Source organism: Phragmites australis, chromosome 12 (genome assembly GCF_958298935.1).
Source record: "Phragmites australis chromosome 12, lpPhrAust1.1, whole genome shotgun sequence".
NCBI lineage: Eukaryota > Viridiplantae > Streptophyta > Magnoliopsida > Poales > Poaceae > Phragmites > Phragmites australis.
The window spans coordinates 1,897,308-1,924,506 of NC_084932.1; the positions used below are offsets into that span (position 1 = coordinate 1,897,308).

Sequence of the window (27,199 nt, forward strand, 5' to 3'; positions counted from 1 at the left end):
ATTTATATTTCTCCATGCAGTGTTTTCACCATTCTTTCCATAGTGCCTGATAAATGGCACCAGCATAGCAGGCCTAGTAGGATATGTCGAGTTTTGCTAGATCAGGTATTTCTCAGCTATGCATCGTGTTTCTGGATCACTTCGATTGAGTTGCAATATCACAGCTCGATCCTGTCAGTCGTTAATAGAAGCTCGGCTCAACGTTGGCCACTGGTCACATAGAAGAACAGATTCTGCACCTGATTATATGCTACTATTAGTATCTGATCAAGATCCTGCGTACGAATCAAGAACGGAATGGTAGATCGTAGATAAATGCAAGTATAGTATCGGATGGTGAAAGGATCGTGATATCGATAGCCTTACTTGCAATTAGATTGATCAGAAACAGACATGACGAGCAGCAAAACGAACAGGTGAAAGGAAAATAATCTCAGGTCAAGAATAGAAGGCGCGAGGGTACAGTACGATTTCATTATTCCACCAGCCCGTTTAAGTGGTACACTGCAGTAAAATCTGACCAAACTGCATCGTGGCAGTTTCAAATTTGAAAGCAAATCCTATGATCACATCATAGGAAAAACTGCTCATTTAGCAAGCTATAGGATTATGCATAGCCAACAAGTTTTGGCCTAGTCTAATCGTCCAGCTCAATGATCTTCACAACCGAGGAATCTCCCATTTTCTGGCAAACAACAACGCGATCATGGGACTTGATCACACCGGAAGCTTTGCCGTGGTCAAGAGCAACCTTCAAAACTGACTCATTTGTCGAGCTGGTAGATTCAGCCTGAAAGACAAAGTGAACTCAGATCAGTACAAGTTCACCGGACAATCTGAGTAACATTCATTAGTTAGGTCTAAAGCAATTGAGCAACTCTCGCAATGCAAATACCCAAACCATTCAGAATGAAGAAAATCTTAATATCTGCTCATGAATCGAGACACAATCAGAAACTAAGCTGCCAATCACAAGCTGTAGGATAACCACTTCAATCCCACAATAAACTGCATTATTGCACATATAGTATATAGGCTCAATAAACCAGCCAGCCAACGAAATTTGAAATTATGTTTTGGTTAACCATGCTTATGAGACCTTGCAAACTGTTCAGAACTGAACTGCATTCTAATGCTCTTGCATTCAAACCATTTACCATATAAATCCGAACTTGATGGAAGTGAGAACATTAGAATCTGGTATTAATATAGGTTGATACCTGTAGAATGCTAGTAGCCTCATACTACGTACTGAAAAACATTCATTTTTTCTAAGACATCTTATGACAATAGAACTGAAACAGTGCTACTCCTTGTCTCCTTGAAGAATGCAAGGATGTTGATTTCACTCTCACATATGGGCTACGCATCAGAAATATGTAAAAATTCCTCCCTCCCCAATGATAGGGTTTCATGTGTTTGGCGAGTCAAAAAATCTACCCAGTATGTGAGCATACATATATATTTTTTACTCCTGAACTAACAAGAGGATATGTTAACATACCGGATGCCGTGGATCAGCAAGCATAGGAAAGAGGCCTCTAACTATGAGTGATTGTCTTGCCTGCAATACCATACAACAAATATGAGTTACAAATACAATAGTACAAAATATCAGCACATGGCACATGCCAAGGCTCTTCCCTGATGTTTTCAATTGAAAAACAATGCAAATAAAGACAAGCATCCAGTTGGTAAGGAAGATGCCACATATGCTGTATTGAGCAAAAATCCACTAGAATAGCATAGGAACTAAGTACCAAGGGAAATAAAAGACCAATATCTATTAGAACAACTTCTAGAAAAGGGGAAGCTGGAAATGTTAATGACTAAGTACACAGACTTTTCCTAGTATCCCGTATTCCCATGACACGTACTGAACTACTGATATACTGCTACTATGTTTTGAGTTGCACAATGCTATAACTTGTATGGCTAAATGCTAGATGAAAATAAGAAAAACTTCATAAGCCCATTGATGCCCTTTACAAATAGATTATCACCATGCTAATGTGAGATATAACCCACACACGCAACTAGAAAATATGTACTGAGAAAGATTGCAAACATAGAAGAAAAAGGTTGTTCACGTACCTCAAATGCACCAGTGAAACTCCACCTCAGTTGGTTTGTTTTTAGACGAGGAATAACAACAGATAGAACAGGCATGCTGGGCCTGTACTTGGCGATTAACCTGCATATCATACAAATAATGCATGGGACTAATTTCCAGTGTTCCACCAAACTACATCCTATACAAGCTATATTCATTTATACCTTGCAGCCCTTCCAGAAGATGTAAAGCAAATGATGACTGAAGCCTTAACTTTGATAGCAGCTCGTACCTATAAAATAGGTATGGAACTATTTCAGACTAAGAAATACATGTTTATTGAAGACTTTGTGATACTACATCGATGAAAGAAAGAAAAATGTTTTCCATGTGAACAGTAAACAAAGTTTAGAAGCTCGTACCGCAGAGGAAGCAATAGACTCCAAATGGGTCATGGGCTCTCCCACATATTTCACAGTTCGCTTGAAGTATAAATCCTGGTTAAAGACCTTCTCAGCCTGCACAACAATTGATGAACACATGCCGCTAAGACAGATGCAGAGTGAAAAAGCAGGCAGCAAATTTACAATGATATAAAGATACTTGTTGAACATACAGATCTTCATCAAGAATCACAGAACTAGTAAGAAACTTAACCTCAGAACAAATTCTGCCCACTGTTGAAATAGTCTCAACTGGATATAAACCACGGAGAGTCTCAGCACCAAGGAGAATGGCATCACTCCCTAAAAGAAAAAGGAATTGAGATTCATGATTGAACTTTTTATAATAATCTCATTAGAGTGCACTAAGAAGCCCAAGCCTACAGAAGATTTTTAAAAAGTAATACATAGTGTCAACAACTTACCATCAAGTACTGCATTTGCCACATCGGTTGCCTCTGCACGAGTAGGCCTGAGGTTGTCAGTCATACTGTCCACCACACGAGTAACAACAGCAGGCTTTCCAGCCATATTGCACTTGTGAAGAGCAGACTTTTGAAATAGAAAGACCTGCAATATTGAGAGGTAAAGATCAAATACCAAATAAACTAGTCCAAAAGCAGGGGCAATTATCTCACCTTAAAATGGAAACAAATCAATTAAGGATAAAATGTTTCAGGCTCTGTCACTAAGTTTATGTATATTGTCTATCTTCCCTTAACAGCTTAAGATTTTGGCCAAACTGGTGGGTGCATGAAACTGAATCTGGCATCAAAGTCATAGGTCTTAAGTTCAAGATCTGGCTGATGCAATTTTAAGAAAAAATCATTGTGACCCACTCAAGTCCACTGTCTACGTCATAGGTCTGGTGGAGCCCGAATATGAGGGGTAGTATTGACCTATACTGCCACACCTTGCTTCTAAGGCTTAAGCTTTTAGATGAATAGGTTGGTGCATGAAACTCAATACTAAGTTTCATAAAAAATAGAAGTCAAAATTAAGTGAGGCCTTCTGAGCTTCTAGAAAACTAATCGAGATAGCCAACCTTTTCAGGTGGAAGATCAATTCCCAAGTTTCCTCTTGACAAAATGATACCATCTGCCTCTCCCAGTATTTCATCAAAATGGTTCAAGCCCTGCGAAGCAATAGGAAGTGGGTAGGTGGTATAAAACAAAATAAATTGGCTAATAATGTGAAAGAAGTATCTTGAAAAGTACCTCAACATTCTCAATCTTGGCAAAAATCTGAGTTTGGCTAAGATCACCTAACGTTGAGAGGAACTCCCGTGCCTGTATTGAAAGGAAAATATTAGCACTGTTGAGAACATTTTTCTCAATTACAAAATGCAAACAAACAGGAGATATTATATTTAATATAGTAATGCAATCTTTTCAATGAATATAACAACTGTGAAGCAACAGAAACATAAATGTTACTTCAAAACACAACATCTAAAGAGGAATTTTGAATTAACTTATAATGAATCCATAATATAGAGTTGCTTACCTGCCGCACATCTTCTGCATGCCTTGTGTAAGATAGAGAGAGGAAGTCGATTTTGTTTGGAGTGCCCCATTTTCTGATAACCTGAAAACAATGTATGCAAGTAAGTCTTAGGGTGGCTAGAGGAAAGGGCAGTGCTGCAACTAAACAAAAATTCTAGTTTCTGACCCAAATGTTTCATTTTCCTAATGTTAAACATGAAATTCTGGAAGAAAGGGAAAGGTAACAAAGCGATAATTACACAAAAAATAAATGTTTTGGGAGGAGTTTCATACATCCTTGTCCTCATCAGATAGTGTGGGTAAGTCAATATGTATCTGGGAGCAATGCAACGTGAACAGTGACCCAGCAAGGGTAGCTGTGTTTTTTATCGCACAAACCACATCGTCTCCTTTAATTTCAGAAACCTATAGCAGGCAGATAAGAGTTTTGGCGTCAGAAAATGCAGAGAGCGAACCAAATTCTAATAGCAGGCATATGAAATATCAGAAATGCCTCACGAACAGAAAGAAAAGAAATGCAGGACGCAGCATGCCAAAGACTGTTTTACCTCCAACCAAACCGAAGTAGTCTCGCTACCAGTGAACAAGTATTGCCCAACAAATATTGAGACACCAGGCTTCACCACCTGCAAGGAACAAAGGGGATCTTTTTCACCTCTATGTGGAAACATGACTAAATTTTGAACACAACGGTGACACAATGCCAAAAACAAAAATTCTATTGTAGCTAGCCGGGGAGTGATCTACTTGCAGTTGCATTTGCTTGCATTCAAGTAAATATAATGTAAGATATTAAGAAGAGAGAAACGAATCCTGCTATGCGTACGACTGGTTCCTACAACCAGGTGACCAGGTTACGACCAGAACCAGCGAGCGTGGGGCAGCAGCAAAACTTGGCTAGCAGCGTTACTTGGTTGTAACTCAGACGTACAAACCAGTCGTACGTGAAGCACTCCTGAGAAAAATAACATCAAAGTTGTTACCTTGGCGAGTCCAGAGAAGTTAATGGGCAACAAGTTGGAGGAGGCTTCTTGCCCCAGATGAGGCGTCAGAACAACAGTCCCATTCTCTTCGAGGGAAATTGGGGTTTCTCTCTTGTTCACCACCTGTAACTCCGGGCCCACGGTATCAAGCATGACCTGCCCAAAAAAGGATCCAAGTATCCAACTGTCAAGCTCGCCACACAAGAGAAATCTCATCGGTAGCATACTAGCATTAAATTGGTTCACACTTATGCCACCAACTAGTTAAGAATGATGCAATCTAGAGAGAGACACTTACAGCGCATAGCTTCTTGGTGGACTTGATGGCGAGCTTGAGGTTCTCGAGCGTCTCCTGGTGGTATGCGGCGTCCCCCCAGGAGAAATCGACCCGCGCAACTGCGAGAGCGCCAAAATTACAACAGAAACGAAAAAAAAAATCAGGTTCAGTTGTACCAGGAAGAGGAAGCTGAGATGCCATTGAGATAGACAGTAATTACCGGACATGCCGGCCTTGAGGCAGGCGGAGATGGTGTCGACGGAGCGCGACTTGGGCCCTAGCGTCCCCACGATCTTGGTCATGGCCGGGAAAAAGCTCTGATTTTTTCACAGGATTCATCGCCAAATCAACGACGGAACAATCAGTTAAGCTAGGGTTCGTCGATCTCACTCGAATCAACGATAAATATGAACAAGGTAACACAGAAGGATGCTCACGGCCTTGGAGGGCTCGAGGATGGAGGCCATCCTGATGGGCTCCTCGAGCAGCAGATTCGTCGAATGCATCCTGCCTCGCTCTCGCTTCTGATCAGACCGGCAGGGAGGCGGCGCGGAGACGGGGCGAGGAGCAACAGAAGCGGCGGCGGCGGCGGCTGAAGAAGGCTCCTCCTCTTCTTCCTCTCCAAGGAAAAAAGCACAGCGCGACGGATGCGAATGACGAGTGCGCTCCGCCCCCTCCTTTCCGCTCTTAATCACTATTCGATCGCAGCAAATATCTAACAAATATCTATATCTATACTTGGGTACAGGTGTACTCGTATCAAATAACGAGTCAGATAGATTTAAACCATCTTCCCCGTTTATTCGAATTGATCAATTAATCACCTCTAAAATTAGATCTGATCCTCTTTCCAAAAATAATTTTAATTTCCTCACCTATGAATTAAGGGATTAGTTGTGATTGTGTTTTTTACAACCGCACATGAGTATTTTTAAAAATCTAATATTTACTACATCTTAAATTAATTTCATATGTGTATAACATGATACGCAGTGCTAGTTTTACAGGTTAACATATACTTAAGTATATTTTCAATAGTTAGAAATAATACTAACTAAATATACTTCTCGAATCTTACGTCGGTCTCGTCATTTATAATTTTTTATAACGTGTCTTAGATAAGAGAAGCACAATAAGCAACGTCTCTATGTATTGAAGATGCCCTGATGCTCTAGCCCCGGTGTTTCTTTAAAGAAGCCCAGGTCTCCAAAGCTGCGAAACGGTGGCTGCTGACACGCCGATGGGCCACCTGTCTCGGGCTTTCGCCTGCCACACGGTGTTGTTGTGCTGGTCTGGGCTGGGCTGGGCTCGACGAACCGGCCCAAACCCGTGAAGCCAGGGCAGGGTCCCGAGGAAGCTAGCTGCGTTGGGAGCCTGACGATTTTTGTTTTGGGGTTCGACGCTTTCGTCCTCTTGTGTTTCAATTTCAGTTTCACGTCGCTTCGACTTCTTCACTTTTTTTCTTCGGATCCTGCTGTCCCATGGACCTTTTTTCTCGTCGTTTTCCCTCCTGTTCTTTCTTCCAGGGCATTGTTTATCAACTGGAAAAGCGACACGTTTCTCCGTTCAAACAGGCCTAACAAATGTCAACGTGCCTTTTGGTGGCCAAACACTCGTTTGAATTCATTTTCAGGGTCCTTTGGAACCGAGGAAAAACACAGGATTTCAACTCATATGGATTCAATCACTGCAGCATTGTTTGGTTCGTTGGAATGGCTCACAGGAGAAGTGAAGGAAAATTTCAAATTCGAAGGTTATTTTTTCGACCGCCTCGCTTAGGAACGAGGAAGAAGGTCGTCATTAGCGCTGAAGAGCCAGAGAACAGAGAAGAAGAACAGGGCAAAACCGATCATCACCGTCCTCATTAGCCACTAGGCAAGAAGAACAGGAACAAAGAACTGGCCAAAAAGAAAAGAACACAGCGAGTGGATGAGAGTGCTGCAAAAAAAAAAATGACGATGGTCATGTATATTTCAATTCCCATGTACTATTTGCTGGCCCAAAGTCGATGGAATCAGTGACTTCCTAATTTGATGAAATGAACAAATGCATGCTATTGATTACTTAATTGATGATTTTGTTCAAAATAGATTTTAGTTAAGTGAGATATGTTGTTCGACTTAAAACTTCATCACTAACAATTCTGTGTTTTTCATGCCCCTCATGCAAACGACTACCTTAGAAAATTTCCTCTGTTTTTCACCTACATTTGTACCATATTCTTGTATTTTTTAATTCCTATATTCCAAAAGAACCCTCAACCTTCTTCGGTATTCAATTACTTGTTTCCAGGTTTATGCAAGACTATGAACTGGAGGTTCATGGAGAAATACAACTATTAATCGTCAACCAAAATTGTAAGTTAACAGTCACCATAAGGAACGAAGACGCCATGCTTCAGGATCCCAATTGCTCCACGAGCATGTCTGTCAAAATAATAATAGCACTATACATTTTGTTTAGACCAATAATACTATGCTAGTAGCTGATTTCACATAGACAATATTTCACGTATACCGGCATAAAACCTACGGTAGCGGCTACATAAATCATACCCACTAGCTAATTTCTAAATATGTGCTCACATCCATTACTTACCATGGGTAAGAAATAAACTCACGCCCGTATGCCTACCAATGATATAAGAGGTCCTTCATATTTCGGTGAAAGAAGGATAGTTACGAGCTTGTGCGTCTTCGATGGTCACCCTCGGTAGAAATTGTGTATCCAATGGTACTCATGTTTAGAGAATATAGAGTATTTATTCAAATATGTACGGGTTACAAATTGTAATTGAAAAAATTAGAGTAGCAAAAAACCAATTGCAAAGAATAAGGTGGAAATAAAATAACATAGAATTATTTAAACACGTATGCTGGCCTATATAAGTATTTAGGCACACATATCGGACGCTTAGAGCAGATAGAGCGAGCGTGAGTTTTTTTATGTCCGTGTATGCGTGCCCATTAGATTTAGATACAAATCCGCACCTAGACCCATACACAAATAATTCAGCGCAAACCCACATCATTAGGGTTTTTACCCAGCGAACACACAATACTGGGCAATTCTGTATTCTCAAAAGAAAAAAGGAAAGAAATCACAAATACAATCACTTCGACAAAATTAGAAAAGTGCACATCGACCAATAAGTGCAAACCGAGACCACTGGTCCGCTGAACTAGTAGCTGAGACGACCATCTCCATCATCTGTGGTAATGCCGATGGACGGCGACGTCACTGACACATCCCTGTCCTCTTCCGGCAGCGGCGACTGATCCACCGGCACGCTCTCGATCATCCTCACCACGTCGCCCATGGAGGGCCTCTGCTCCGGCTGCTGCGCGACGCACGCCAGCGCGACGTGCAGCATTGCCACCATCTCCTCCTCGATGTTCCTGTACCGGAGCAGCTCCACGTCGAACACCTCCGCCGTCCACTCCTCCCGCACCACGGACCGTACCCACTCCGGAAGGCTGACCGCCGTCGCGCTCTTCTTGTCTCTTCTCTGTGTGTCAGCGTCAGGCAACGGCTGCAGGTGCTGCGCCGGCACCTTGCCGGTCAGCGCCTCCAGGACGAGCACGCCGAAGCTGTAGACGTCGGCCTCCTGGGAGAGCCGCTTGCTGTCCGACTGCTCGGGAGCCATGTAACCTCCGAGACGGGCGATGGCGTGCGCGGGGCTGAGTAGCAGCGCGAGGCCGAAGTCCGCGACGCGGGCGGCGCCGTCCTTGTCGAGCAGGACGTTGGTGGACTTGATGTTGCCGTGGGGTATGCCGGACATGCGGTACTCCCGGTGGATGCATGCCAGCCCGCGTGCCGCGCCAAGCAGCAGCCTCACCCTGGTCGTCCAGTCCAATGGCGACTCTCCCGACATCCGGTGTCCTGGATCAGTGAACGGGACAATGGCAAGAACATCCGTGTCAGTTGCAGGTCGATCACGCAACAAGAATGCTATGCGACTGACTAGTGATAAACACGAAAAGATCACGGGGAGACGGTACCGTGGAGACGATCGTGGAGGTTGCCATTGGGGAAGTAGTCGTGGATGAGGAGCTTCTCCTGCTTGGCGTAGTAGAAGGCCCTGAGGGGGACGAGGTTTGGGTGGCGGAGGCGGCCGATGAGGTCCATGTACCGGTGGAACTCCTCGCGCGCGCAGGGGTTGGCGTCGCGCAGCCGCTTCACGGCGACCATGCGCCCGTCCCCGAGCACCGCGCGGTACACGGTGCCCAGGCTGCCTCTGCCGACCATCTCTGCCGACGCGCGCAGCAGCTCCTCCAGCCGGAACCTGCTCCTCCTCCCCTGCAGGTGCGACGTCGACGTCAAGCCACCGCTCGCCCTCCTCCCGGCGCTGCTATCGCTGCCTCCGCCGTCTTCGTCGTCGTCTTCGCCGCACTCCCCGTCCACCCCGAAAAACACCAGCTTGCTGCGCGCCCCGTCGCTGTCGCCGCCGTCGCTGCATCTGCCCGCGCTGCCCTGACGAGCCGGTTGCTCTCCCTTGATGTGGCCGAACAGGCCGCCGTCTCCGTCCTCCAGACCAACGCGGCCGGCTCTCTTCCTCTTCTTGGCCGGCCCGCGGCCGTTGCCTTGGCTGCAGCAGCAACACGCTACTAGCAGTGACAGTAGAGCGAAAAAGAACAGGGCATTGCCGACGGCGATCCCTGCAATTGCGCCGGTGCTCAAGCCCCCCTTGCCAGCCCCACTGAGCGACTCTGGTGTGGCCAATGCCGGTGAAGACGAAGCAACGGAAGATGACGAGGACACCGCCGGGTTGGACGGCACCACGGATTGCGACGACGAGGAAGGCACGGAAGAAGGCGGCGTCGTAGCGGGCTCGCGCGGCAGGAAAGAACATGGGGGCAGAGGTGCCGCGGCTCCACAGAGGCCAGCGTTGCCGGAGAAGGAGGCGAGACCGAACTTGACGCGCATGGCGTCGGGCACCCGGCCAGAGAGCTGGTTGTTGGAGGCGTTGAACTCGGCGAGGCGGGGGAACGCGGCGGAGATGTCGGGGAGGAGGCCGTTGAGGAGGTTGTCCTGGAGCTTGAGCGTGAGGAGGCCGGTGAGGTTGGCGAGCGCGGCCGCCGGAATGGGCCCGCCCAGGCTGTTGTCGGCGAGGTCGACGCGGATGAGGTGGGTTAGCCGCGCGACGGTGTCCGGGATGGCGCCGGAGAGATCGTTATGGGAGAGGTAGAGCAGCACTAGGTTGGGGACGCCGAGGAGGAGCGTGTCGAGCGTGCCGTTGAGGCGGTTGCCGCGGAGGTCGAGCGCGCGGAGCTCGCCGAGGTGGGAGAGCGGGTCGAGCGGGCCCCGCAGGTCGAGCGACGGGAGCGAGAGCGAGGTGACGCGGCGGCCGTCGGCGGAGCAGCCGACGCCGGTCCAGCGGCCGGCGCAGGCGTTGCCCGTGCTCCAGTTGGCGGCCAGGATGCCGTGGGCGTCGGCGCCGTGGCGGAAGATGGTGAGCGCGTCTGTGTCGCTCGGCTTCACCTCCGGCTCCGGCTGCGGCACCGCCGCCGCCGCTGGCATTGTCAAGCTCAGGCACGCCAAGAAAGCCATGGAATGCAGCAAGAACTGCACAGCCATTGCCACTGTACAACTGCGAGTTCGGTTGGTGCTAGTAGAAGATCGGCATTGAAGAGAGAGAGTAATCACTCGATCAAAGACATGAGTGATCTTGACTGCTCCATCAATCTGCATCGGAACAAGAGAAGTGCAACCTTTGATTTTTGAATTAGACTGGTTTTTGGACCGTGAGCTCTTCAGTCCACTATTTTGTTTCGGTAGGAGAGTGTCAGGTTGTCAGTACTGGATGCTTCCACTTTTCGCTTTTGCTCTGTTTGTGTCTTCCTCATAGCCCCCCTGGTACACAGGCCAGCAGACACGTCACACACAATCTCTCTGAGTTCAGTTAACAAAGCAAAGCATTCCAGTAAAATCTCTAATTTTTTCCTAAATTTGGTTTTAAGTCCAGTCACAAAAAAGGATAGTCATCTTACCACAAGAACACAGAGGGCCAAATCATTGTCCTCTTGGCCAGCGTGACGAGAAAGGTCCGGAGGCATCATGTGGCGCCTTTGCTTTCCTATGCTTCTTTTCACGCTCGCCTTCTCCGGTACTCATGCCATCCTCTTCTCCCCGCAATTAACTGCAGTGAGGCAAGCATAGTAGAAATCAAATTTTATAATTATATCTAGAAAGATTTTTCTGACATCTTATTTATGTTATCTATCTCGTGATTCAATAACTGAACTAAATATAAGATCTTATTTATGTCATCTATCTCGTGATTTAATGACTGAACTAAAATGGATAGAAAAAGCGAACATGTCATCACATAAGAGATGGTCTTTTATAGGACTGGTTCTATAGAATTTGCTTTCAGCATTTGAGTATGTTTGTTCATACGAGTTTTTTAAGCTGCAGTGTATATTTTGAACGAGTAAAAATAGACTGAGCGAATAGAGTGACTCTGAAAAAAGTGGGTGTAATGATCTTACACCTACGAATGCAATGAACAAGTGAATATGTTTGATTATCTGTATAAACAGATATAATAATCCTGCACTTGAGACTAACGAGTAAGTCCATTACAACACTGTAACAGATGCAATATATTCACCGTATTAGACTCACTATATAATTACATCTACACATGCAGAAAATAACAACACATACAAGCAATCAAACGACATTCTCCGCAAGCAATCAAGCAACCAAACACACCCATATGACATATTGCCTAGTACACAAGGCGAGAGAGGGCAAAGGATCCAAACATGCCCACGGTGTTTCAACATGAAACAATTTGGTAAAACAAGAGACAAATATTTCAAGGCAGAGGCAAATAATCAGCTGCTTACTTGTTCATCCAATTCCTGCCACTAACTAGTTGAGATGACAAAACAAATGTAACATGCAATTGCAAAATCATGAGTAGTTTTCCATGATGAGCCTCGTTTACCAAGGAATTTATCGAATGTTGCACTAGACAGACAGTCAGGACGCGCGCTTAGAGTATCACCTGCTATAATTTCATCTGCGTAGAATTCAATAGTTTAGGGAGAGCTATGTCTCTCTATTTGACAACGTCAATTCCAAAACCTCAAAAGAAAATTGATGTGAATCCAGACTAACAATTAATACATAACACAAAGCTGATTTGCAAAATATGTTTTTATTGCTGACTGGAGTACAAGGTAGTTCTCAGAGGGAATAACTGTAAAGATTCCAAATGTCCACCACTACATCATTAGCAAATTTCCTGCGCCATAGAAAACATTAATGCCCATTAGTATCTGAAAGAAATTGGTGGCGGACAGAGTTCAACTCAAGAACATCAATAGCATTTTGAGCAGTAAAAGATCACAAAAACGAAATGCTCATAAGCGAAAACCAATGTGTATACTACCAAGTTAATTGCTGACTGCAATAGCTCGCATTTACTTTTGGGACATTCGTAGGTATTTTAAGTCTTCCATTTGAAACAAAAGCAAGGTAGGGAACTGTGATTGTGCATTAGTAAGGAACTAAGGATACCAAAAAGAAAATTAGACGGTTTAGACAATTCAATGTCGTGCAGTGTACTAGTGTAATTCTGTGGGGCATCAAAATCAGTTCCGGACAACAGTCTATATGTTTCAGGGCTATGCATGCTTAATGCCTCAAAATACTTGGGACATACAAAATATATACTCCAAGGCCACCATTGCAACACTGAACAATCTGAACTCCAACCATATTGCATGCCTTTGGCTGCGAACTAAGATATCTCACATAAGTTGCTGACTTTTCTGATACGTCAAAATCTGCTAGGTTGTACACTTTTTTTTTTCTTCTGGGCATGCAATCTACAGTTGAAGGGCCTGAGCTATTGGCCATCGCAAACCCTCCAGTTATGCATAATCTATTATTTCCTTACCAATGACAATGATGGAATAAGGCTTTATTTGTGAATATCAGAAGGGTTCATACTGTTACCTAATTGGTGTGCCTACTACACCTCACTAATTGAGCCATTTTCTTCGGGGATCTCGTGACTAGGGTATGGTGCAAAGATTCATATGGAAGAGTTGTCCATGTATGCAAAAGTTCCTTGGCCTTTTTATTGTATACATGATGGCTCTATCTAAACATTGATACTTGTGAAGTATGGATCTTCTGAACTTCATAAGTCATGCTAGTATTTTGCAGCAAGTTGTGCCTTTAGTGTGGAGCTGCAATTTTGTAGTGCACAAAATCTAAAGTCACATTACACCTATTTGGAACTTGGAACCATAGGACTCCAAGACAATAGTTCAAGGTTATAAGGAGCTCATAGCCTTTAATACATATTATATGGTCTCTGGAGATGAACAGGAACAACATTTTAGCCTCTCATTTAAAACAGTATAATGAATACCACAAGTATGTATAAGCACCTCATCTATTTAATTTGCCTATTTGAATACATTTTTTGACACCCCAAGGCACAAAAGGCACTAGTATGTGAAATATAGTACAGTCTCGTAACCTGCTACGCTCTACAATTTTCTGTTCCTAAAACATTTCTTAAAAGCAAAACATAGAAAGGATTCTAATAAATTTTAGCGTGGTGCCAACTTATTCATAATGTTAGATTGAGTTGAAATGCCAGATCAGTAAAACTCCAACTAACCTCACAGCATCAGCCTCAAAGGGGTGTAGTATGCACGATAGCCTCGAGTATTTTCTCTTCCAGTTTACCCTCAGCAACCCACATACTGCTCTTCTTGCGCAGGAGCTCCTTGTGCTCTGCCTTCTTCTGCTCCTTGAGCTTCTCCTTTTTCCTCCAGCTCTCCAGCTTCTCAACTCTTTCTTTCATCTGCACGTTATCTCATCTCAGTTACAATGTCTCAATTAGCTTTACAGTTGAGTGCTAATGGTGCATAAAGATGCTGTTATTACGCATGCTTCTAAACTGAAACTAACATGGCTGAAACAGGCAGTTCTATGAATTAGTACTAACTAAGATGCCCACTTAAACCGAAACTGATATGGCAACTTACGTAATGGTAAGACTCGCAATCTAATTCTAAGAAGTCCGAACGGACGAGGCAAATCATCAAACAGGTCGTGTGCAATGGTGAACAGGGTAATGAGTAGGAGACCGATGTGCAGGAGAGGGAAGGGGAAAGAGAAAGGAACGAGAAATTACAAGGGCCTGGCGGAAGTCTTGCTCGAACGCGCGCCGCTCGGCCGCGCGCGTCTGCGCGGCGGCGGCCTTGGCGGCCTTGCGCTCCTCGTTGGCGACACGGGCGGCCTCGGCGCGGGCCTCGGCCTTGCGCTGCCGCTCGGCTTCCAGGAGCTGCACCTCGTAGGCGTACTGCCGCCGCAGCCCCCGCACGTCGCGCGCGTACCCCTTGCGCAGCCGCTCCAGCCGCGCCCACGCCTCCCGGGGCTCGCCCGCGGGCTCCCAGCTGCCCAGGTAGCCGCTGGGCTTGGAGAACTCGTGCGGCTCCGCTCGCGCAAGGGCCTGCCTGGAGGCGTGGAAGCCGCGGAGGAGGGGGCGGAGGAGGTGGTGCGAGCAGGAGGAGGAGAGCGCCATCGCTGCCGCAAACGGAGGACAGATCGGCGGCGGCTGAAGCTGCCGGAGTGGAGCAACTCGAGAGAATAAAACCCTCCTGCGGCGGGCTCGCTTTGCGGCTTTCCCCGAGGTTCAGCCCGGCCCACTTCAGATGATCTGAAATAGAAGATTTTTTAATTTTTACATTTTTAAATAAAAAATTACAAATATATACGTCCGCTTTAAAATTTTACAAATCTATACCCATGCTGCCCGTTGGATGAGCTATAGAAACATATCACACTTCTAACAAGCGATAGATCTACGTGGCTACCACGGTGGATAGGCCTGTTACATGTCGTCTCATGATCCTCGGCCTACTTATTTCTGTTCTCGCCGTTGACATTACAGTCCAGGCTACTTCAGATGATCTGAACTAGATTTGAGCAAAGAAGCGGTTAATTTTGGACCTAACGCTGATGCACAACCCTGGCCTGTTAGAGACATAGAGATGGCTTTTCTAGACGAATTTTCTTTTTCTCTTTATATTTTTCTTTTTTTATATTTGCAAAAATACACTATTATTTTAAAATATTGTATATATAGACTACTGTTACCTGTTGGATGGGTGACACTAAAATATTACCCATTCAACAGGCGACACTTTAAAAAATCAAAATATCGTGTTATATTACTCTCAAAATTTGAAACAATATTGAAATAGTTATAAAAAATATGTATATCGTAGGGATACTACGATCTAGCTCTGAAAAAATCAGACAAAACAATGATTTTTACAATGAGAAATAAAAAAAGATAAATTTTATTATACGCTATAATAAAATTTATTATACGCTATAATAAAATTTATCTATAATAAAATTTATCTTTTTTTATTTCTTATAGTACAAGTTATTATTTGAGTTGAATTTTTTTTAGAGGTAAATTATAGAATCCTCTACAACATACTTTTGTTTCAAAATTTGTCATGATAATTTCGATATTATTTTCAATTTTGAGAGCAATGGAATATAGTGTTTTTTTATTTTTTAAAGGCACTTTTATTTTTTTTAAAGTTGTCGCCTGTTGTAAGGTTGCCCATCTAACGGGTGACGGTAGGCTAGATGTGCAATATTTTTAAATGATCGTGTATTTTTGCAAATATTAGAATATAAAAATAAAGAAAATTCTTTTCTAGACCAGATGTCCCCAGGAAATTCTGGGCTAAATTTTTTGTTGGTTTTCGAATTATCGGCCCACCACACAAACATTTCAAATTTCAAATTTCTCAAATTAAACCTGTATTCTCAGCATCAGTACAATTCAAATTTCTCAAATTAAAAGGCATACAACTAATGCTCCCTTCTTCGAATTCCAGATCTGTCGCATTCATGCCAGCATGAGCCAAACGGCACGGGCAATAATAAGCATTTTCACATACTGAAAGGGGGAAAAATGGAGGCAAATATATCAAGCATAGAAAATAGCCTTCTATCTGAAAAAAACAAGAAAGAATGCAAGACAACAGAGCTTTACATGAATATGGTTTTCCAGACCCATATAACAAGTTGCTAGCAGCATCCTAGCCCTAAAACTACCCAAAATATAAACCGCCTAAAGAATGGAAAATGGTCTTCGTCGACCCATCCTTTAGTATGTACAGTGTAAACTCCGAAACAGTCATTGGTACTCAGTGACGGAGGCATGGTAGCAAGTAAAACCCTCCAAAGGGTGTGCTTGGAATGGTGCTTGAAATAGATTCAGAAATTTCGAGCACCACACCGCACACCGTGTGCTATGATGCCATAGCTAGCCGATGCTAGAAAATTGTGGAGCGGTGCAAGTACTTACACAGGCTCCAATATTTTTTTAACTGTAACACTATTGCTCTCATGCGAACCCGGTGGTTGATATAAGGCTATCGTATTTTATTTTACATGGGGCCCACTTTTGCAGGTAGCACCAAAGCCACACGCTTCTGAGATAAAAACCGATCAAGCTTAGCTTCAACGTGGCATCAACATGTATTTTCAAACTTCACTCACTGTAGAGGGCCTAAGGGGCTGTTTCTCTCTTCCTCCTCCTTTTACCTCATTTCTCTCTTCTTCCCCTTCTTCTCTTGCAAAAAAAAAATTGAGGGGAGGAGGGGCCCCGAGGTGCGTTGTGGAGGTAAGGGACCGCCAATGGTGGATTCAAGATTTTGGGTAAGGGTGATCCAGGCGCTATGGCTGCAGGGTGGTGAAGATGCAGGATAGTGTCATGGGGACCACCAGCATGATGCTCTCCATGTCCATCCTGGAGATTGATTTGGCCCGTTCATTCGTGTACATCCCGCGCACGACGAAATCCAGTTCTTCGAAGAATAGAGGGTCACCCTGCTTTCTAATGCTGCTGATCGTCCCAACGGCACGCTCCCTCGCCATGGTATCCGCCGGAGAGAATTGAACGGTCACCAGGAACTTGCCATCTGACCAACCGTTAATCACTTGGCAGGCAACCATGCATAGGGAGCCTATTTTAGTGTCATAGACACCTTTTGTTGAGATGTGCTGCTGCTGAGACATCATCGACGGCGAGATCCTTAGGGTGGTCCACGACCCACCCGTGCCACCCTTTGGATCCGCCACTGGGATCGTCCATGGCTACTCCTAATGTATGATGGTTAAAATTATGTCAAACAAATAATCAACCTCAACCTCCAAACTATCAGTAATAATGCATACCATCAGCTTGATGGGAAAATTTTCATCCAGATTCCTTGGTGCCCTTCATGATATATCTTCCACAGTTCCACCTAAACAGAAAGCATTCTCAGGAACCATAAAGCATGTGCCTCCGTTTATCAGTACATAACTACATAGATCTTTACAGGAAAGTACCTATCTGACCTACAAACTTGACAAAACCTGCATATATCATGGATTACAAGACGCACTTGTTGATTGATGCCTGTTTTTCTAGAAAATTGAAGCTAAAATTAGCAAGTGGTTGTTTTGTCTGAAAGATGCTATCTTTGCATACATAACCCCAGCTCGCCTAATTCAGCTGACAGCCACCTGCAATTCTGTTGGATATAAGGGCACTTTTAGGTTATATTTTAACAATTTTCAGATATGATACTGACATATGTCACCCAACGTAATCTGCAAAAGCATCATAGTTTCCTCTACCTGCTGACTCTAATTTGGCCTTTGTTTCAAGCTCCCTCCCGGATCTCCACAGGTAATTCAGACAAACAAGCAGCTCAGTAACTGCATCTTCAGTCTTCTTCTGATCTGCAAAATGCAGCGTCTGCAGGAGCAGGACGCTAGCACCCGAAGCGACATTCCGCTGCTCGAAATTCCTCTCGGCTTGCCACCTTATCATGTTGCGAGCGAGCGGAGCTAGCCATCCCAGAATCCTCTGCACCGTGTCAGACCACTCGGCAACCAGGGTAGGATCACAGGACGTGTTCTTGGCGAACGGCCTGAGGCGCGCTCTGAGGGACGCCCGCATCCTGTCAGTTAGCATACTGTACAGGGCGTCCCTCTCGTTTGAGCAGACATGGTGAGGCGAAATGGCGAGCTTCTCGATGAAGATGATAAGGTTCGCGTAGTGCAGCGCCAAGGCAGCCGCGCCGAGGGACGCCTCGGGCGCGTTCGTCAGCACGTCGTGCGAGGATTCAAACACGGACGTCGAAGGCTTCGCGTTTGTATGATCCGCTTGGAACTGGAAGTTGATGCTATTGTAGTTGTCGTTGCTGGCTGATACGTAGCTGAAACTCAGTGGAAGATCGCCGCCGGCATGGATCCACCCGTTCCTAACCGGAGACTTGCTGCCACTGATCACGCAGCCTATGAGGTGCTTGCCAGCCGCCGGCCAGTTGAGCTGCCTCAGGCTCTTGCTTCTGGACATCAGAAATCGACGAGCGTCGCCGCTGGTGATCTTACCAGATCTTGCACGCAGCATCCTCCGAGCAGTGTCCGCGACGACGTCGGAAGGATACACCATGGATTGCATGCTGCTCCCAACGAAGGAATTGCTCCATGAAAGCCGCGAGACCTTGGAGTCGTCGTCGATGGAGATGGAGGTGTTCATAGGTTCCAAGTCGAACACCTCTATGATTCTTGTCACGATGGTGAAGAGCGACCTGGCAAGCAGCCGGACAACGTGGTCGAAGCTCCGGTTCCAGAGGGAGACCGCGCGGAGGCGCTCGACCTCCTGCCTCTGCCGCGCCACGCGGCGCGCGCACTCTCCTTCTCCGCCCGCGCTGCGGCCGCGGCGCAGGCCCTGCTCCAGCTCGGCGAGCACGTCGAGCTCGTGGCACAGGTGCGCGGTGAACGCGACCAGGCGCTGCATCTTGCGCGCCTTCCGGTCCATCTTCTTGTCCGCCGCGTACCGCAGCCCGTGCAGGTCGGCACCAGCGCCACCCTTGACGAGCGCGGCGAAGAGGGCGTCGAACCTGCGGAGCAGCGGGTCCGCGCAGCGCGCGGAGAGCCGCGCCACGGCGTGGGAGAGGCTCCGGCAGGCTCCGGCCACCTCGGCAAGCGCGAGCGCGAGGAGCACCGCGTCGTCGTCGGCCACGAGCCTGCGCACGCCCTCGAGGCGGACGGCCTCGCCCCGTAGGTGAGCGAGCTGGGCGTCCCCAAGCGCGCGCCACAGGGCGGCCGCCCGCGACATGAGCGCGGCCACCTCGAAGGCCAGCACGCCCACCCTCTCCCCGCCGCCCCTGGGCACGCTCAGCTTCCGCATCTCGCTCGCGGCGGCACGAGACCACGCCGAGAGTGGGCAGGGCGGCAGCTGAGCTATGTATGCGGCGCGCGCGCGAGGTCAAAAGCGTCTGCGCGCCAACGGCTTTAGGTGGCCCGCCGGCCGGTGACAACAGGAAAGTGTAACCTGTCACGGGGCGGGCAGTGTGCAGTGTGGTGGCTGGTGGGAGTTGAAACCGAGCGGCGGAAAAGAGTTGGCAGATTTTGCCGGATTCGGTGTGTCGGGTCGGGAGACGAGCGAGACGGGGGCGCGTTCGGCGTGTCGGAGCTCGGGAAGTTCGCCGGCGCGGCGCTTCCAGTGATTCCCAGGCGGGCGTTTCCTCTCCTCGGTGACTATATTCTGAGCTGGTCCGTGGAGCCATTGCTCTGCCTACGGGTCACGGCTCCAAGTCTACATGGAATGGGACTCTGGTTTTGGCGGTTTGCTGATGTCCATGGCCGACATGTATGACGCAACTTGTATAACTCGTAGTCTCGAGGCTTTCTCGAGTGACAAGTGCTGGCCGGAGAAACGAAGTGGAATTGTACACGCTACAAAGGTTCGACTTCGACCTTGCCGGCAGTTTAAGCAGCTATGATGCATGGACGCATGCATAGTCCATATGGCTAGCTGCCAACGTATTTCTATAGATTAGCGATTAGAAACCGTAAATAGACGTATAAATATTTTTTTAAGAAATTAATGATCTCCTATTTTTAACTTAACGTATCTCAAAATTATATATGGAAGCAAGAGAGACAAGAACAGGTCGTTAGACTTTTAAAACCCATGATAGATTCTTCACGACTTACCTTCATCTCGACACTAGCTTTGCGATGATATCATATGCACTCTATCTTTCTATGTTTTTAAGGTCAAACCGCGAAACCACCTCACACGTTTCTCAAAGCGTGACTCACAACCACTTGCTTACACCTTAAGCAAGCATCTAGATGTCGATGTTTGTATTTCATCTTACGATCTTGACCGTCGGTAAGTCTCTCCCGCTCCCGATCCATCGAGCTGCCTTGTCACTTGCACCAGCATCACCTTCTCTTAACTTTGTCAACACATTTTCTTTATCCATCTTTTCATGCTTTTCTTGACCCCCATGTGCCTAGCTAAGATCACCATTGACTCCGTCCGACCTCCTCGATTGTCTGGCACCAAACACTCCGCTTGGCCCTGATTATTCCATCGTCAGCCGCCAAGTTGCATCCATCAACTATACACCACGAGACAAACACACATGCATCTTCAACACCTTCTAACTCAATCACAAGTTAGTTAAAGAAAAAAAATCAATGCAGAAAAGTTTTCACTAAAACTGTGAACGTCGGATGATCCGATGTTCACACCTCATAAGCGCTGAACCATCCAGTGTGTTCAACTCAGCAGACCAGGCCACCTAAAATATTGTGGTGCAGGTTCCTTGCTGTTGTCTGACCCATCTCCCTACGCTCAAAGCCCAGCCCACTCCCTAGCTCGCTCTCTCACCGGCAAGTCGGGCCCGCCTGTCAGCCCCAACCTCTCGCTCTCGCTCCCGCGTGCCGCACCCGCAACTGCCGGCCGAAACCGCTGCGCCGAAAACCACCAACACAATCCCCCCTCGTATCCGCAACCGTCCACTCATCCCGCGGCTATAAAACCCGAATCAATCCCCCGACCAAGCTTCCTCTTGCTCCACCGCGCCCAAGCCCCCAAATTCCATCGGTTTTTCCCCAGCGAGAGCTCTTGCGACGCCTCCGTAGTTCCGCTGCACCCCGTCGCCGTCGTCGTGCCATTCCGTGCCTCCCCGATGCTGTTCAAGCTCACGACACTGTTCGCCGACTGCATCTAGACGTCCACAACCTCTCATAATCGAGTTTCGCCACTGGAGCCGAGCTCTAGCCGCCACCGAGCCTCCGTCGCCGCCTTTCACCATCGCCAAGCCACTCCGCCGCACGCCGACGCCGACACGTGCCTCAAACGGAATCCCCGACGCTCGGTAAAGCTTTTTCGCCGCTCGACAGAGACCCTTGATGCCGGCGGCGAAGTTCCGGCGTCACTCGAGCTAGTGCCACCACACCGAAGCCCGTGCCGCTGTTCGCATCGCCTAGAGGAAGAAGGAAGCCGGTAAGCCACCTGATTCTTGATCAATGACCGAGATTAGAAACGTCAGCGTACCCCTTCACGAGCCAATAGGATTTTGACACATAGCACATAAGCCCAGTCAGATTATGTGATTCACGTCAGCGCCACACATCGCCCATGTGTCGGCCACGTCACCCACCTGAGCCCAGTCAGCCTATTGGCGCATTAATTAGGTTTTTCAATTAAAAAATAAATCCTTTAATCTTTGAAATTAGGTGATCTTGCATTTAGGCCCTTGGGCTTTACTATTTTCATAATTATGCCCCAGTCAGTACCGTTATTTTACTTGGGAAAAGAAACTCTTCTGATCGGACATGAGTCGAATTAGCCCTCTTTCTATCGCTACGCCCGTTTTGTGCCCTCTATTTTCCATAAATAGGATTCACGCAGAAAGTCCTAGAGTCTCACTCTTGGCATTGGCTCGAGTTATGGAGGCTCTCTCTATATTTTTTTAGCCCTCTGAATTTTTACTTATTTACAAATAGGTCCCTAAATTTTACAAAAAAAGCCCTAGAACTTTCTATTTTTACAAATTAGCCCTTGTTCTTTTTCAAAAAAGCCCATGTAGCTTAAAACCCTCATAACTTTTTCATACGAGCTCCGTTTTAAGCGATTCTTGCGCTCACACGATCGTAGCAGCAAGTACTATCTGTTAGTAGGCTTTTCATAATGCTTTGCTTCTGTTTAGTATACTGTTCTTAGATGTTTGTACTTATTTATTTCCGGGGTATGCGATTGCAATAGGAGACGAGCAGTTCATGAATCTACAGGACCAGACTTTTGAAGAGTTTGAGTAGCCCGCTGCTGAAGGCAAGTGTCCTTGATCATATTAATCCTATTATAGGAATATGTGTCTTTTACTTTCTATTTGCATGCTTTGTCGATATGAATCATATGTTTAGGGTTTATTAGTATTTTCCATGTTTAACCTTATCGCCTATGTTGTAGTTGGGTGTCAAGGGTAGAAATGCTTAGTTGTGCTGTCAAATCAGGTGGGATAAATGTTAATCTAATTAATGGTCTATGCAATATGAACCGATTTGGGTAATCATTTGTAGCAACATGGAACATAGGGATCTTGTCAGGTTGGTTTGGTTGGTATGGCTGTTGTGTGCGCTTGGATGATATGCGAGTACCTGCTTGAGAACCTAAGGACCGGTTCATGGGCATGTAACCCGGCTGAACAGCGCAACTACGAGACTTATATGGGTTTGGCTTGCCAAATAATTAGATGTCCTCCTTATTCTGTATGCACTAGTGGATGGTTGAGTGGCACAAGAGGGGGCCTCTGCAGTGGATGGAATCCTTGTTAGCGGTGAAACCATACTGTGAACGTCTTGTAGTGAGACCCCCGGCTCTACACCCCAGAAGTGTGAAACAAAATAGGAATCACGACTCGTGGGTAAAGTGTGCAGACTCTACAGAGTATAAAACTGATCAACCAGTCGTTCTCATGGTCAAGAGCGGGCTTGAACTTCTTCATGATTAGTGTGGGTCTTGGATGGTTGGTCGGGTGGTGGTGCCCAGATGAGTTGGTAGCCGGATATGGGATATCTGGTGAGTCTGGTAGTTGGATGGAATCCGATGAGCTATTCCTTTAATGTTGGAGTTGTGGCACATAGTAAATAGAATTGCTAAGTCCTTTTTGAGTCCTAGATTAGGATGGTATAGATGCAGTCAACCTGAGTCGAGTCTTTCTTGACTTAAGCCTTCATGTCATATTTTCCCACACTTGATGAGTACTCTATGTACTCATGCTTGCCTTCTTCAATCTCTTGATGCTGCTCAGAAGGTGAAGACTTCGAGGACATCTCGGATGATGGAAGCTGAGTTCTAGGCGAAGGAAGTTTTTGACCTGAAGACAATGTTCTAGGCTGGCGCTCCTCTAGACAACGCCTGTGGATGGATGGAAGACCCGCTACCGCTGGAAGTTATCGTAGTGTTTCTTTAAGACCTACGAGTCCTTTGTAATGAATCTTATCATTATGTTATGACACTGTTATGTTATCGCTTATAAGGTCATCGCATGTATAAAACTTGATCTTGCCATATTTGTGAAATGCATCTGATTTGTTCTTTCGAAACCAGGTGTGACAAATACTTCTGCAAGAAATAGTCCGGCGTGTATTCATGCCCATCGTTGGACCATCCGGCATATTCATTCTTGCCGAAACCCATTTTGTACCCTCTCTGGAAAATACTTCGGCGAATCCAGCATACACATTTCCCAGCGCCGGTCTGAAGGGTTGCGGGTAGGCTACGCTAGCACAAAATAAATTTTCTCTACCGCATTCAACCAGGAAGCCATGCGAGTAGGGGATCATGAATCGTTACCACTTGACGAGCAGTGCAGCGGAAGAAGAGTTGGAGCAGACCAATCCAACGTCGTGCGCGTCAAGTAGTCGATCGTCAACCTCGTCCCGAGCACGTCCCGAGCACCTTCCGAGTACTCGCCGGTACGTCCCGAGTACTCCCGAGCAGATCAGCACCGCAATAGTAGCAGCGCCTCTACGGTATCCACACGTACAAGGATGGAATCGCCGTGCGCCGGTGTGCTAGCACCGCGCGCCCGGCTAGGGTTTCGAAGGGAGTTCGGGAATAGGAGGCGGCCAGGGTTTCTAAAAAACTCTATGCGCCTTGGCCCCTGCCTATTCTTATATAGAGCACGCTAATGGGCCTTTAATCAACATTAAAGCCCATTATAACTCTAAACCCTAATGGTCCTTTAATCAACATTAAAGCCCATTAGCAGATCCAATCCGCAAACTCGATCGCCTCTAGGGCATATTACCAACAATCTCCCACTTGCACTAGAGTCAGCACAAGTTTTATATTCCATCCCCTTAAGTGTGTGACCCGTTAGGCTCATGTGTAAACGGCCGCTATCCGGAAACCCTTTTCCGAATTGCAAGTCAATAGCGGTACCTAGCAGGACATATTGACTCCCGAATGCACACAAAGATCATATCGGCTGAACCTTGATATACTCATGCACCAATCCCTTTACCACACGATACCAGTCAAGCTCAAGGCGAGATTCGTGCCACCCTTGTGATAGCTCGACCATTCACTCGATCAAGTAGTGGATTCACCATGATTACCTCTTTAATCACATTGGCATGGCCATGCACTTTCCAATCCAACTACCTCGAGGGGCCCAGAGATATCTCTCCCATTATTTAGGAGCGGTAAATTCCATCTTGATCACTCACATCCCACGACATGTTTCATAACATACCCGAAAGCAACCTTTATAACTACCCAGTTACGGAATAGCATTTGGAAGCTCCTAAGTGTGTTACTACACATTCTGGAATCAATGATGATCTCAGGTCAAAGGATTCTGTAGGTACACCATTTGAGATAACAACTGATGGCACATTAAAAATAACAATCCCAGCAGTATCTCAGGGTGGGTCTATCCAACATCATGTTCTCTAACATGTGTCCACATTACTGATTTGATATCTCCATATCTATGATCCGTGAAACATGATCATCATTCAGTCAAATGTGCTAATCTATAAATCATTATTGTCCCACACAATGATATGAGATTAGGGACTATTTAGAATAACATCATAAAAACAAAGAGTTTCACAAACAAGTCACATACTTGCTGATCAATGTAAATGATAATTATTCATGGAACCAGATAACAATTATCCAAAAGTACATTAGCATAGACAGAACACATTCTCTCACATGCACTAGAGTCTATCCCGCAAGTATCTAATACCCATAGAGCTCAAGTGTGCCTCATGCTTGGGCTGTGAGAGAGGCTTCGTCAACGGATCAGCAATATTCGAATCCGTGTGCACCTTGCATATTTTTACATCACCTCTATCAATAATCTCTCGAATGAGGTGATAGCGCCGAAGTATGTGCTTGGACTTCTGGTGCGACCTAGGCTCCTTGGCTTGTGCAATGGCACCACTATTGTCACAATAGAGGTCCATTGGACTGGACGCACTAGGAACCACACCCAACTCAGAAACAAATTTTCTGATCCAAACAGCCTCTTTTGCAGCTTCCGAAGCTGCGATATACTCGGCCTCCGTCGTGGAATCAGCAACCGTTTCTTGCTTGGAACTCTTCCAACTCACCGCACCTCCATTAAGGCAAAACACAAAACCAGACTGCGATCTCGAGTCGTCCTTGTCGGTTTGGAAGCTAGCATCGGTGTAACCATTTACAACGAGCTCCTCCTCACCTCCATAGACTAGGAACATATCCTTAGTTCTTCTCATGTACTTGAGGATACTCTTTACTATAGCCCAGTGACATTCACCTGGGTTCAATTGATATCTGCTCGTAACACTTAGAGCATAGGAGACATCTGGGCGTGTACAAAACATAGCATACATGATGGACCCGATAGCAGAAGCATACGGGATCGCACTCATCCTCTCGAGCTCATCAGATGTCTTAGGACATTGATTCTTGCTGAGAGTGATGCCATGTGACATTGGCAAGAAACCTTTCTTGGAATCCTGCATATTGAACCGATTCAATACCTTGTCAATGTACGTGCTCTGGCTTAATCCGATTAGTCTTTTCGACCTATCTCTATAGATCTTTATGCCCAATATGTATGCTGCCTCTCCTAAATCTTTCATTGAAAAACTCTTTTGCAATGAAGATTTAACAGCATCGAGCATTGGAATATTATTTCCGATCAATAATATATCATCCACATATAAGACCAGAAACACAAGTGCGCTCCCACTAGTCCTTTTGTAAACACAAGGCTCTTCTTCATTCTTGATGAAACCAAACCCTTTGATCACTTCATCAAAACGAAGATTCCAACTCCGAGAAGCTTGCTTTAGTCCATAGATGGACTTTTGCAGCTTGCAAATCTTCCCAGCATTTTTCGGATTGACAAAACCTTCAGGCTGTGTCATGTACACATCCTCACTTAGGTTTCCATTAAGGAAAGCCGTTTTGACATCCATTTGCCATATCTCGTAGTCGAAATATGCAGCAATTGCTAGGAGAATCCGAATAGACTTTAGCATTGCGACGGGCGAAAACGTTTCATCATAATCAACACCTTGAATTTGCCTAAAACCTTTCGCCACCAATCGTGCCTTATAGATGTGAACATTTCCATTAACGTCTATCTTTTTCTTAAAAACCCATTTACACTCGATAGTTTTCACACCATCAGGTGGATCGACCAAGTTCCATACTTGGTTTTCTCGCATGGATTCTAACTCGGATCTCATGGCTCCAAGCCATTTTTCGGAGTCTGGTCCCACCATTGCTTCCGAGTAAGTCTTAGGTTCATCATTGTCTAACAATAATATGTCGCGCTGCCCCGTGGTTAGGAACATAAACCGCTCGGGTGCACGACTGAACCTTTCCGACCGACGTGGGGCTGGTGTCTCGACAACAGGTTCTGCAACATCTTGCATACCGAGTTGTGGTTCAATAGGAGCTGAAACACTTTCAAGTGGTTCCCGAATTTCTTCGAGTTGCACCGTGCTCCCACTAACTCTCTTCGCGAGAAATTCTTTCTCAAGAAAGACACCATTCCGGGCGACAAACACTTTGCCTT

At 46.1% G+C, this 27,199-nt stretch overlaps 4 protein-coding genes across 5 annotated transcripts; all 4 read right to left on the bottom strand.

Moving 5' to 3' along the window:
* Positions 1 to 417: 417 nt before the first annotated feature.
* On the bottom strand, positions 418 to 5,973 carry LOC133886856 (pyruvate kinase 1, cytosolic-like). The gene is made up of 16 exons (XM_062326745.1): positions 5,699 to 5,973; positions 5,482 to 5,578; positions 5,283 to 5,380; positions 4,985 to 5,140; positions 4,550 to 4,627; positions 4,275 to 4,406; positions 4,003 to 4,083; positions 3,714 to 3,785; positions 3,542 to 3,631; positions 2,922 to 3,066; positions 2,711 to 2,799; positions 2,476 to 2,571; positions 2,278 to 2,345; positions 2,095 to 2,194; positions 1,505 to 1,564; positions 418 to 790 (listed from the first exon to the last, which is right to left on the bottom strand). The coding sequence occupies exons 1-16, from the start codon at positions 5,765 to 5,767 to the stop codon at positions 638 to 640; spliced, it is 1,584 nt and encodes a 527-aa protein (XP_062182729.1). The 5' UTR covers positions 5,768 to 5,973; the 3' UTR covers positions 418 to 637.
* Positions 5,974 to 8,271: 2,298 nt separating this feature from the next.
* Positions 8,272 to 11,391, bottom strand: LOC133886212 (leucine-rich repeat receptor-like protein kinase PXC1). Of its 2 annotated transcripts, none has more exons than XM_062325941.1 (3): positions 11,252 to 11,391; positions 9,263 to 11,114; positions 8,272 to 9,143 (listed from the first exon to the last, which is right to left on the bottom strand). In XM_062325941.1, the coding sequence occupies exons 2-3, from the start codon at positions 10,950 to 10,952 to the stop codon at positions 8,443 to 8,445; spliced, it is 2,391 nt and encodes a 796-aa protein (XP_062181925.1). In that variant the 5' UTR covers positions 10,953 to 11,114; positions 11,252 to 11,391; the 3' UTR covers positions 8,272 to 8,442. The 2 variants fall into 2 exon arrangements, with proteins under 2 accessions (XP_062181925.1, XP_062181924.1); XM_062325940.1 differs by having other exon boundaries at positions 9,263 to 11,153.
* An 873-nt stretch (positions 11,392 to 12,264) lies between these two features.
* LOC133886064 (uncharacterized) lies at positions 12,265 to 14,912 on the bottom strand. Its single transcript, XM_062325796.1, has 3 exons — positions 14,428 to 14,912; positions 13,909 to 14,094; positions 12,265 to 12,516 (listed from the first exon to the last, which is right to left on the bottom strand). The coding sequence occupies exons 1-2, from the start codon at positions 14,815 to 14,817 to the stop codon at positions 13,924 to 13,926; spliced, it is 561 nt and encodes a 186-aa protein (XP_062181780.1). The 5' UTR covers positions 14,818 to 14,912; the 3' UTR covers positions 12,265 to 12,516; positions 13,909 to 13,923.
* Positions 14,913 to 17,548: 2,636 nt separating this feature from the next.
* On the bottom strand, positions 17,549 to 19,927 carry LOC133887145 (protein PSK SIMULATOR 3-like). Its single transcript, XM_062327085.1, has one exon. It carries the CDS (start codon positions 19,504 to 19,506, stop codon positions 17,905 to 17,907), a length of 1,602 nt encoding a protein of 533 aa, XP_062183069.1. The 5' UTR covers positions 19,507 to 19,927; the 3' UTR covers positions 17,549 to 17,904.
* Positions 19,928 to 27,199: the final 7,272 nt, after the last annotated feature.

What these genes read in the sequence shown, in the direction of transcription:
- LOC133887145 (XM_062327085.1), bottom strand. Translation starts at nt 19,506, where the DNA reads ATGCGGAAGCTGAGCGTGCCCAGGGGCGGCGGGGAGAGGGTGGGCGTG.
- LOC133886064 (XM_062325796.1), bottom strand. Translation starts at nt 14,817, where the DNA reads ATGGCGCTCTCCTCCTCCTGCTCGCACCACCTCCTCCGCCCCCTCCTC. An exon ending in AAGACTTCCGCCAGGCCCTT is followed by an intron (nt 14,095 to 14,427) that starts GTAATTTCTCGT and finishes GATAACGTGCAG; the next exon opens with ATGAAAGAAAGAGTTGAGAA.
- LOC133886212 (XM_062325941.1), bottom strand. Translation starts at nt 10,952, where the DNA reads ATGCAGATTGATGGAGCAGTCAAGATCACTCATGTCTTTGATCGAGTG. An exon ending in CCTCCACGATCGTCTCCACG is followed by an intron (nt 9,144 to 9,262) that starts GTACCGTCTCCC and finishes TCACTGATCCAG; the next exon opens with GACACCGGATGTCGGGAGAG.
- LOC133886856 (XM_062326745.1), bottom strand. Translation starts at nt 5,767, where the DNA reads ATGCATTCGACGAATCTGCTGCTCGAGGAGCCCATCAGGATGGCCTCC. An exon ending in CCACCAAGAAGCTATGCGCT is followed by an intron (nt 5,141 to 5,282) that starts GTAAGTGTCTCT and finishes TTTTTTGGGCAG; the next exon opens with GTCATGCTTGATACCGTGGG. An exon ending in CCAAGATTGAGAATGTTGAG is followed by an intron (nt 3,632 to 3,713) that starts GTACTTTTCAAG and finishes ATTGCTTCGCAG; the next exon opens with GGCTTGAACCATTTTGATGA.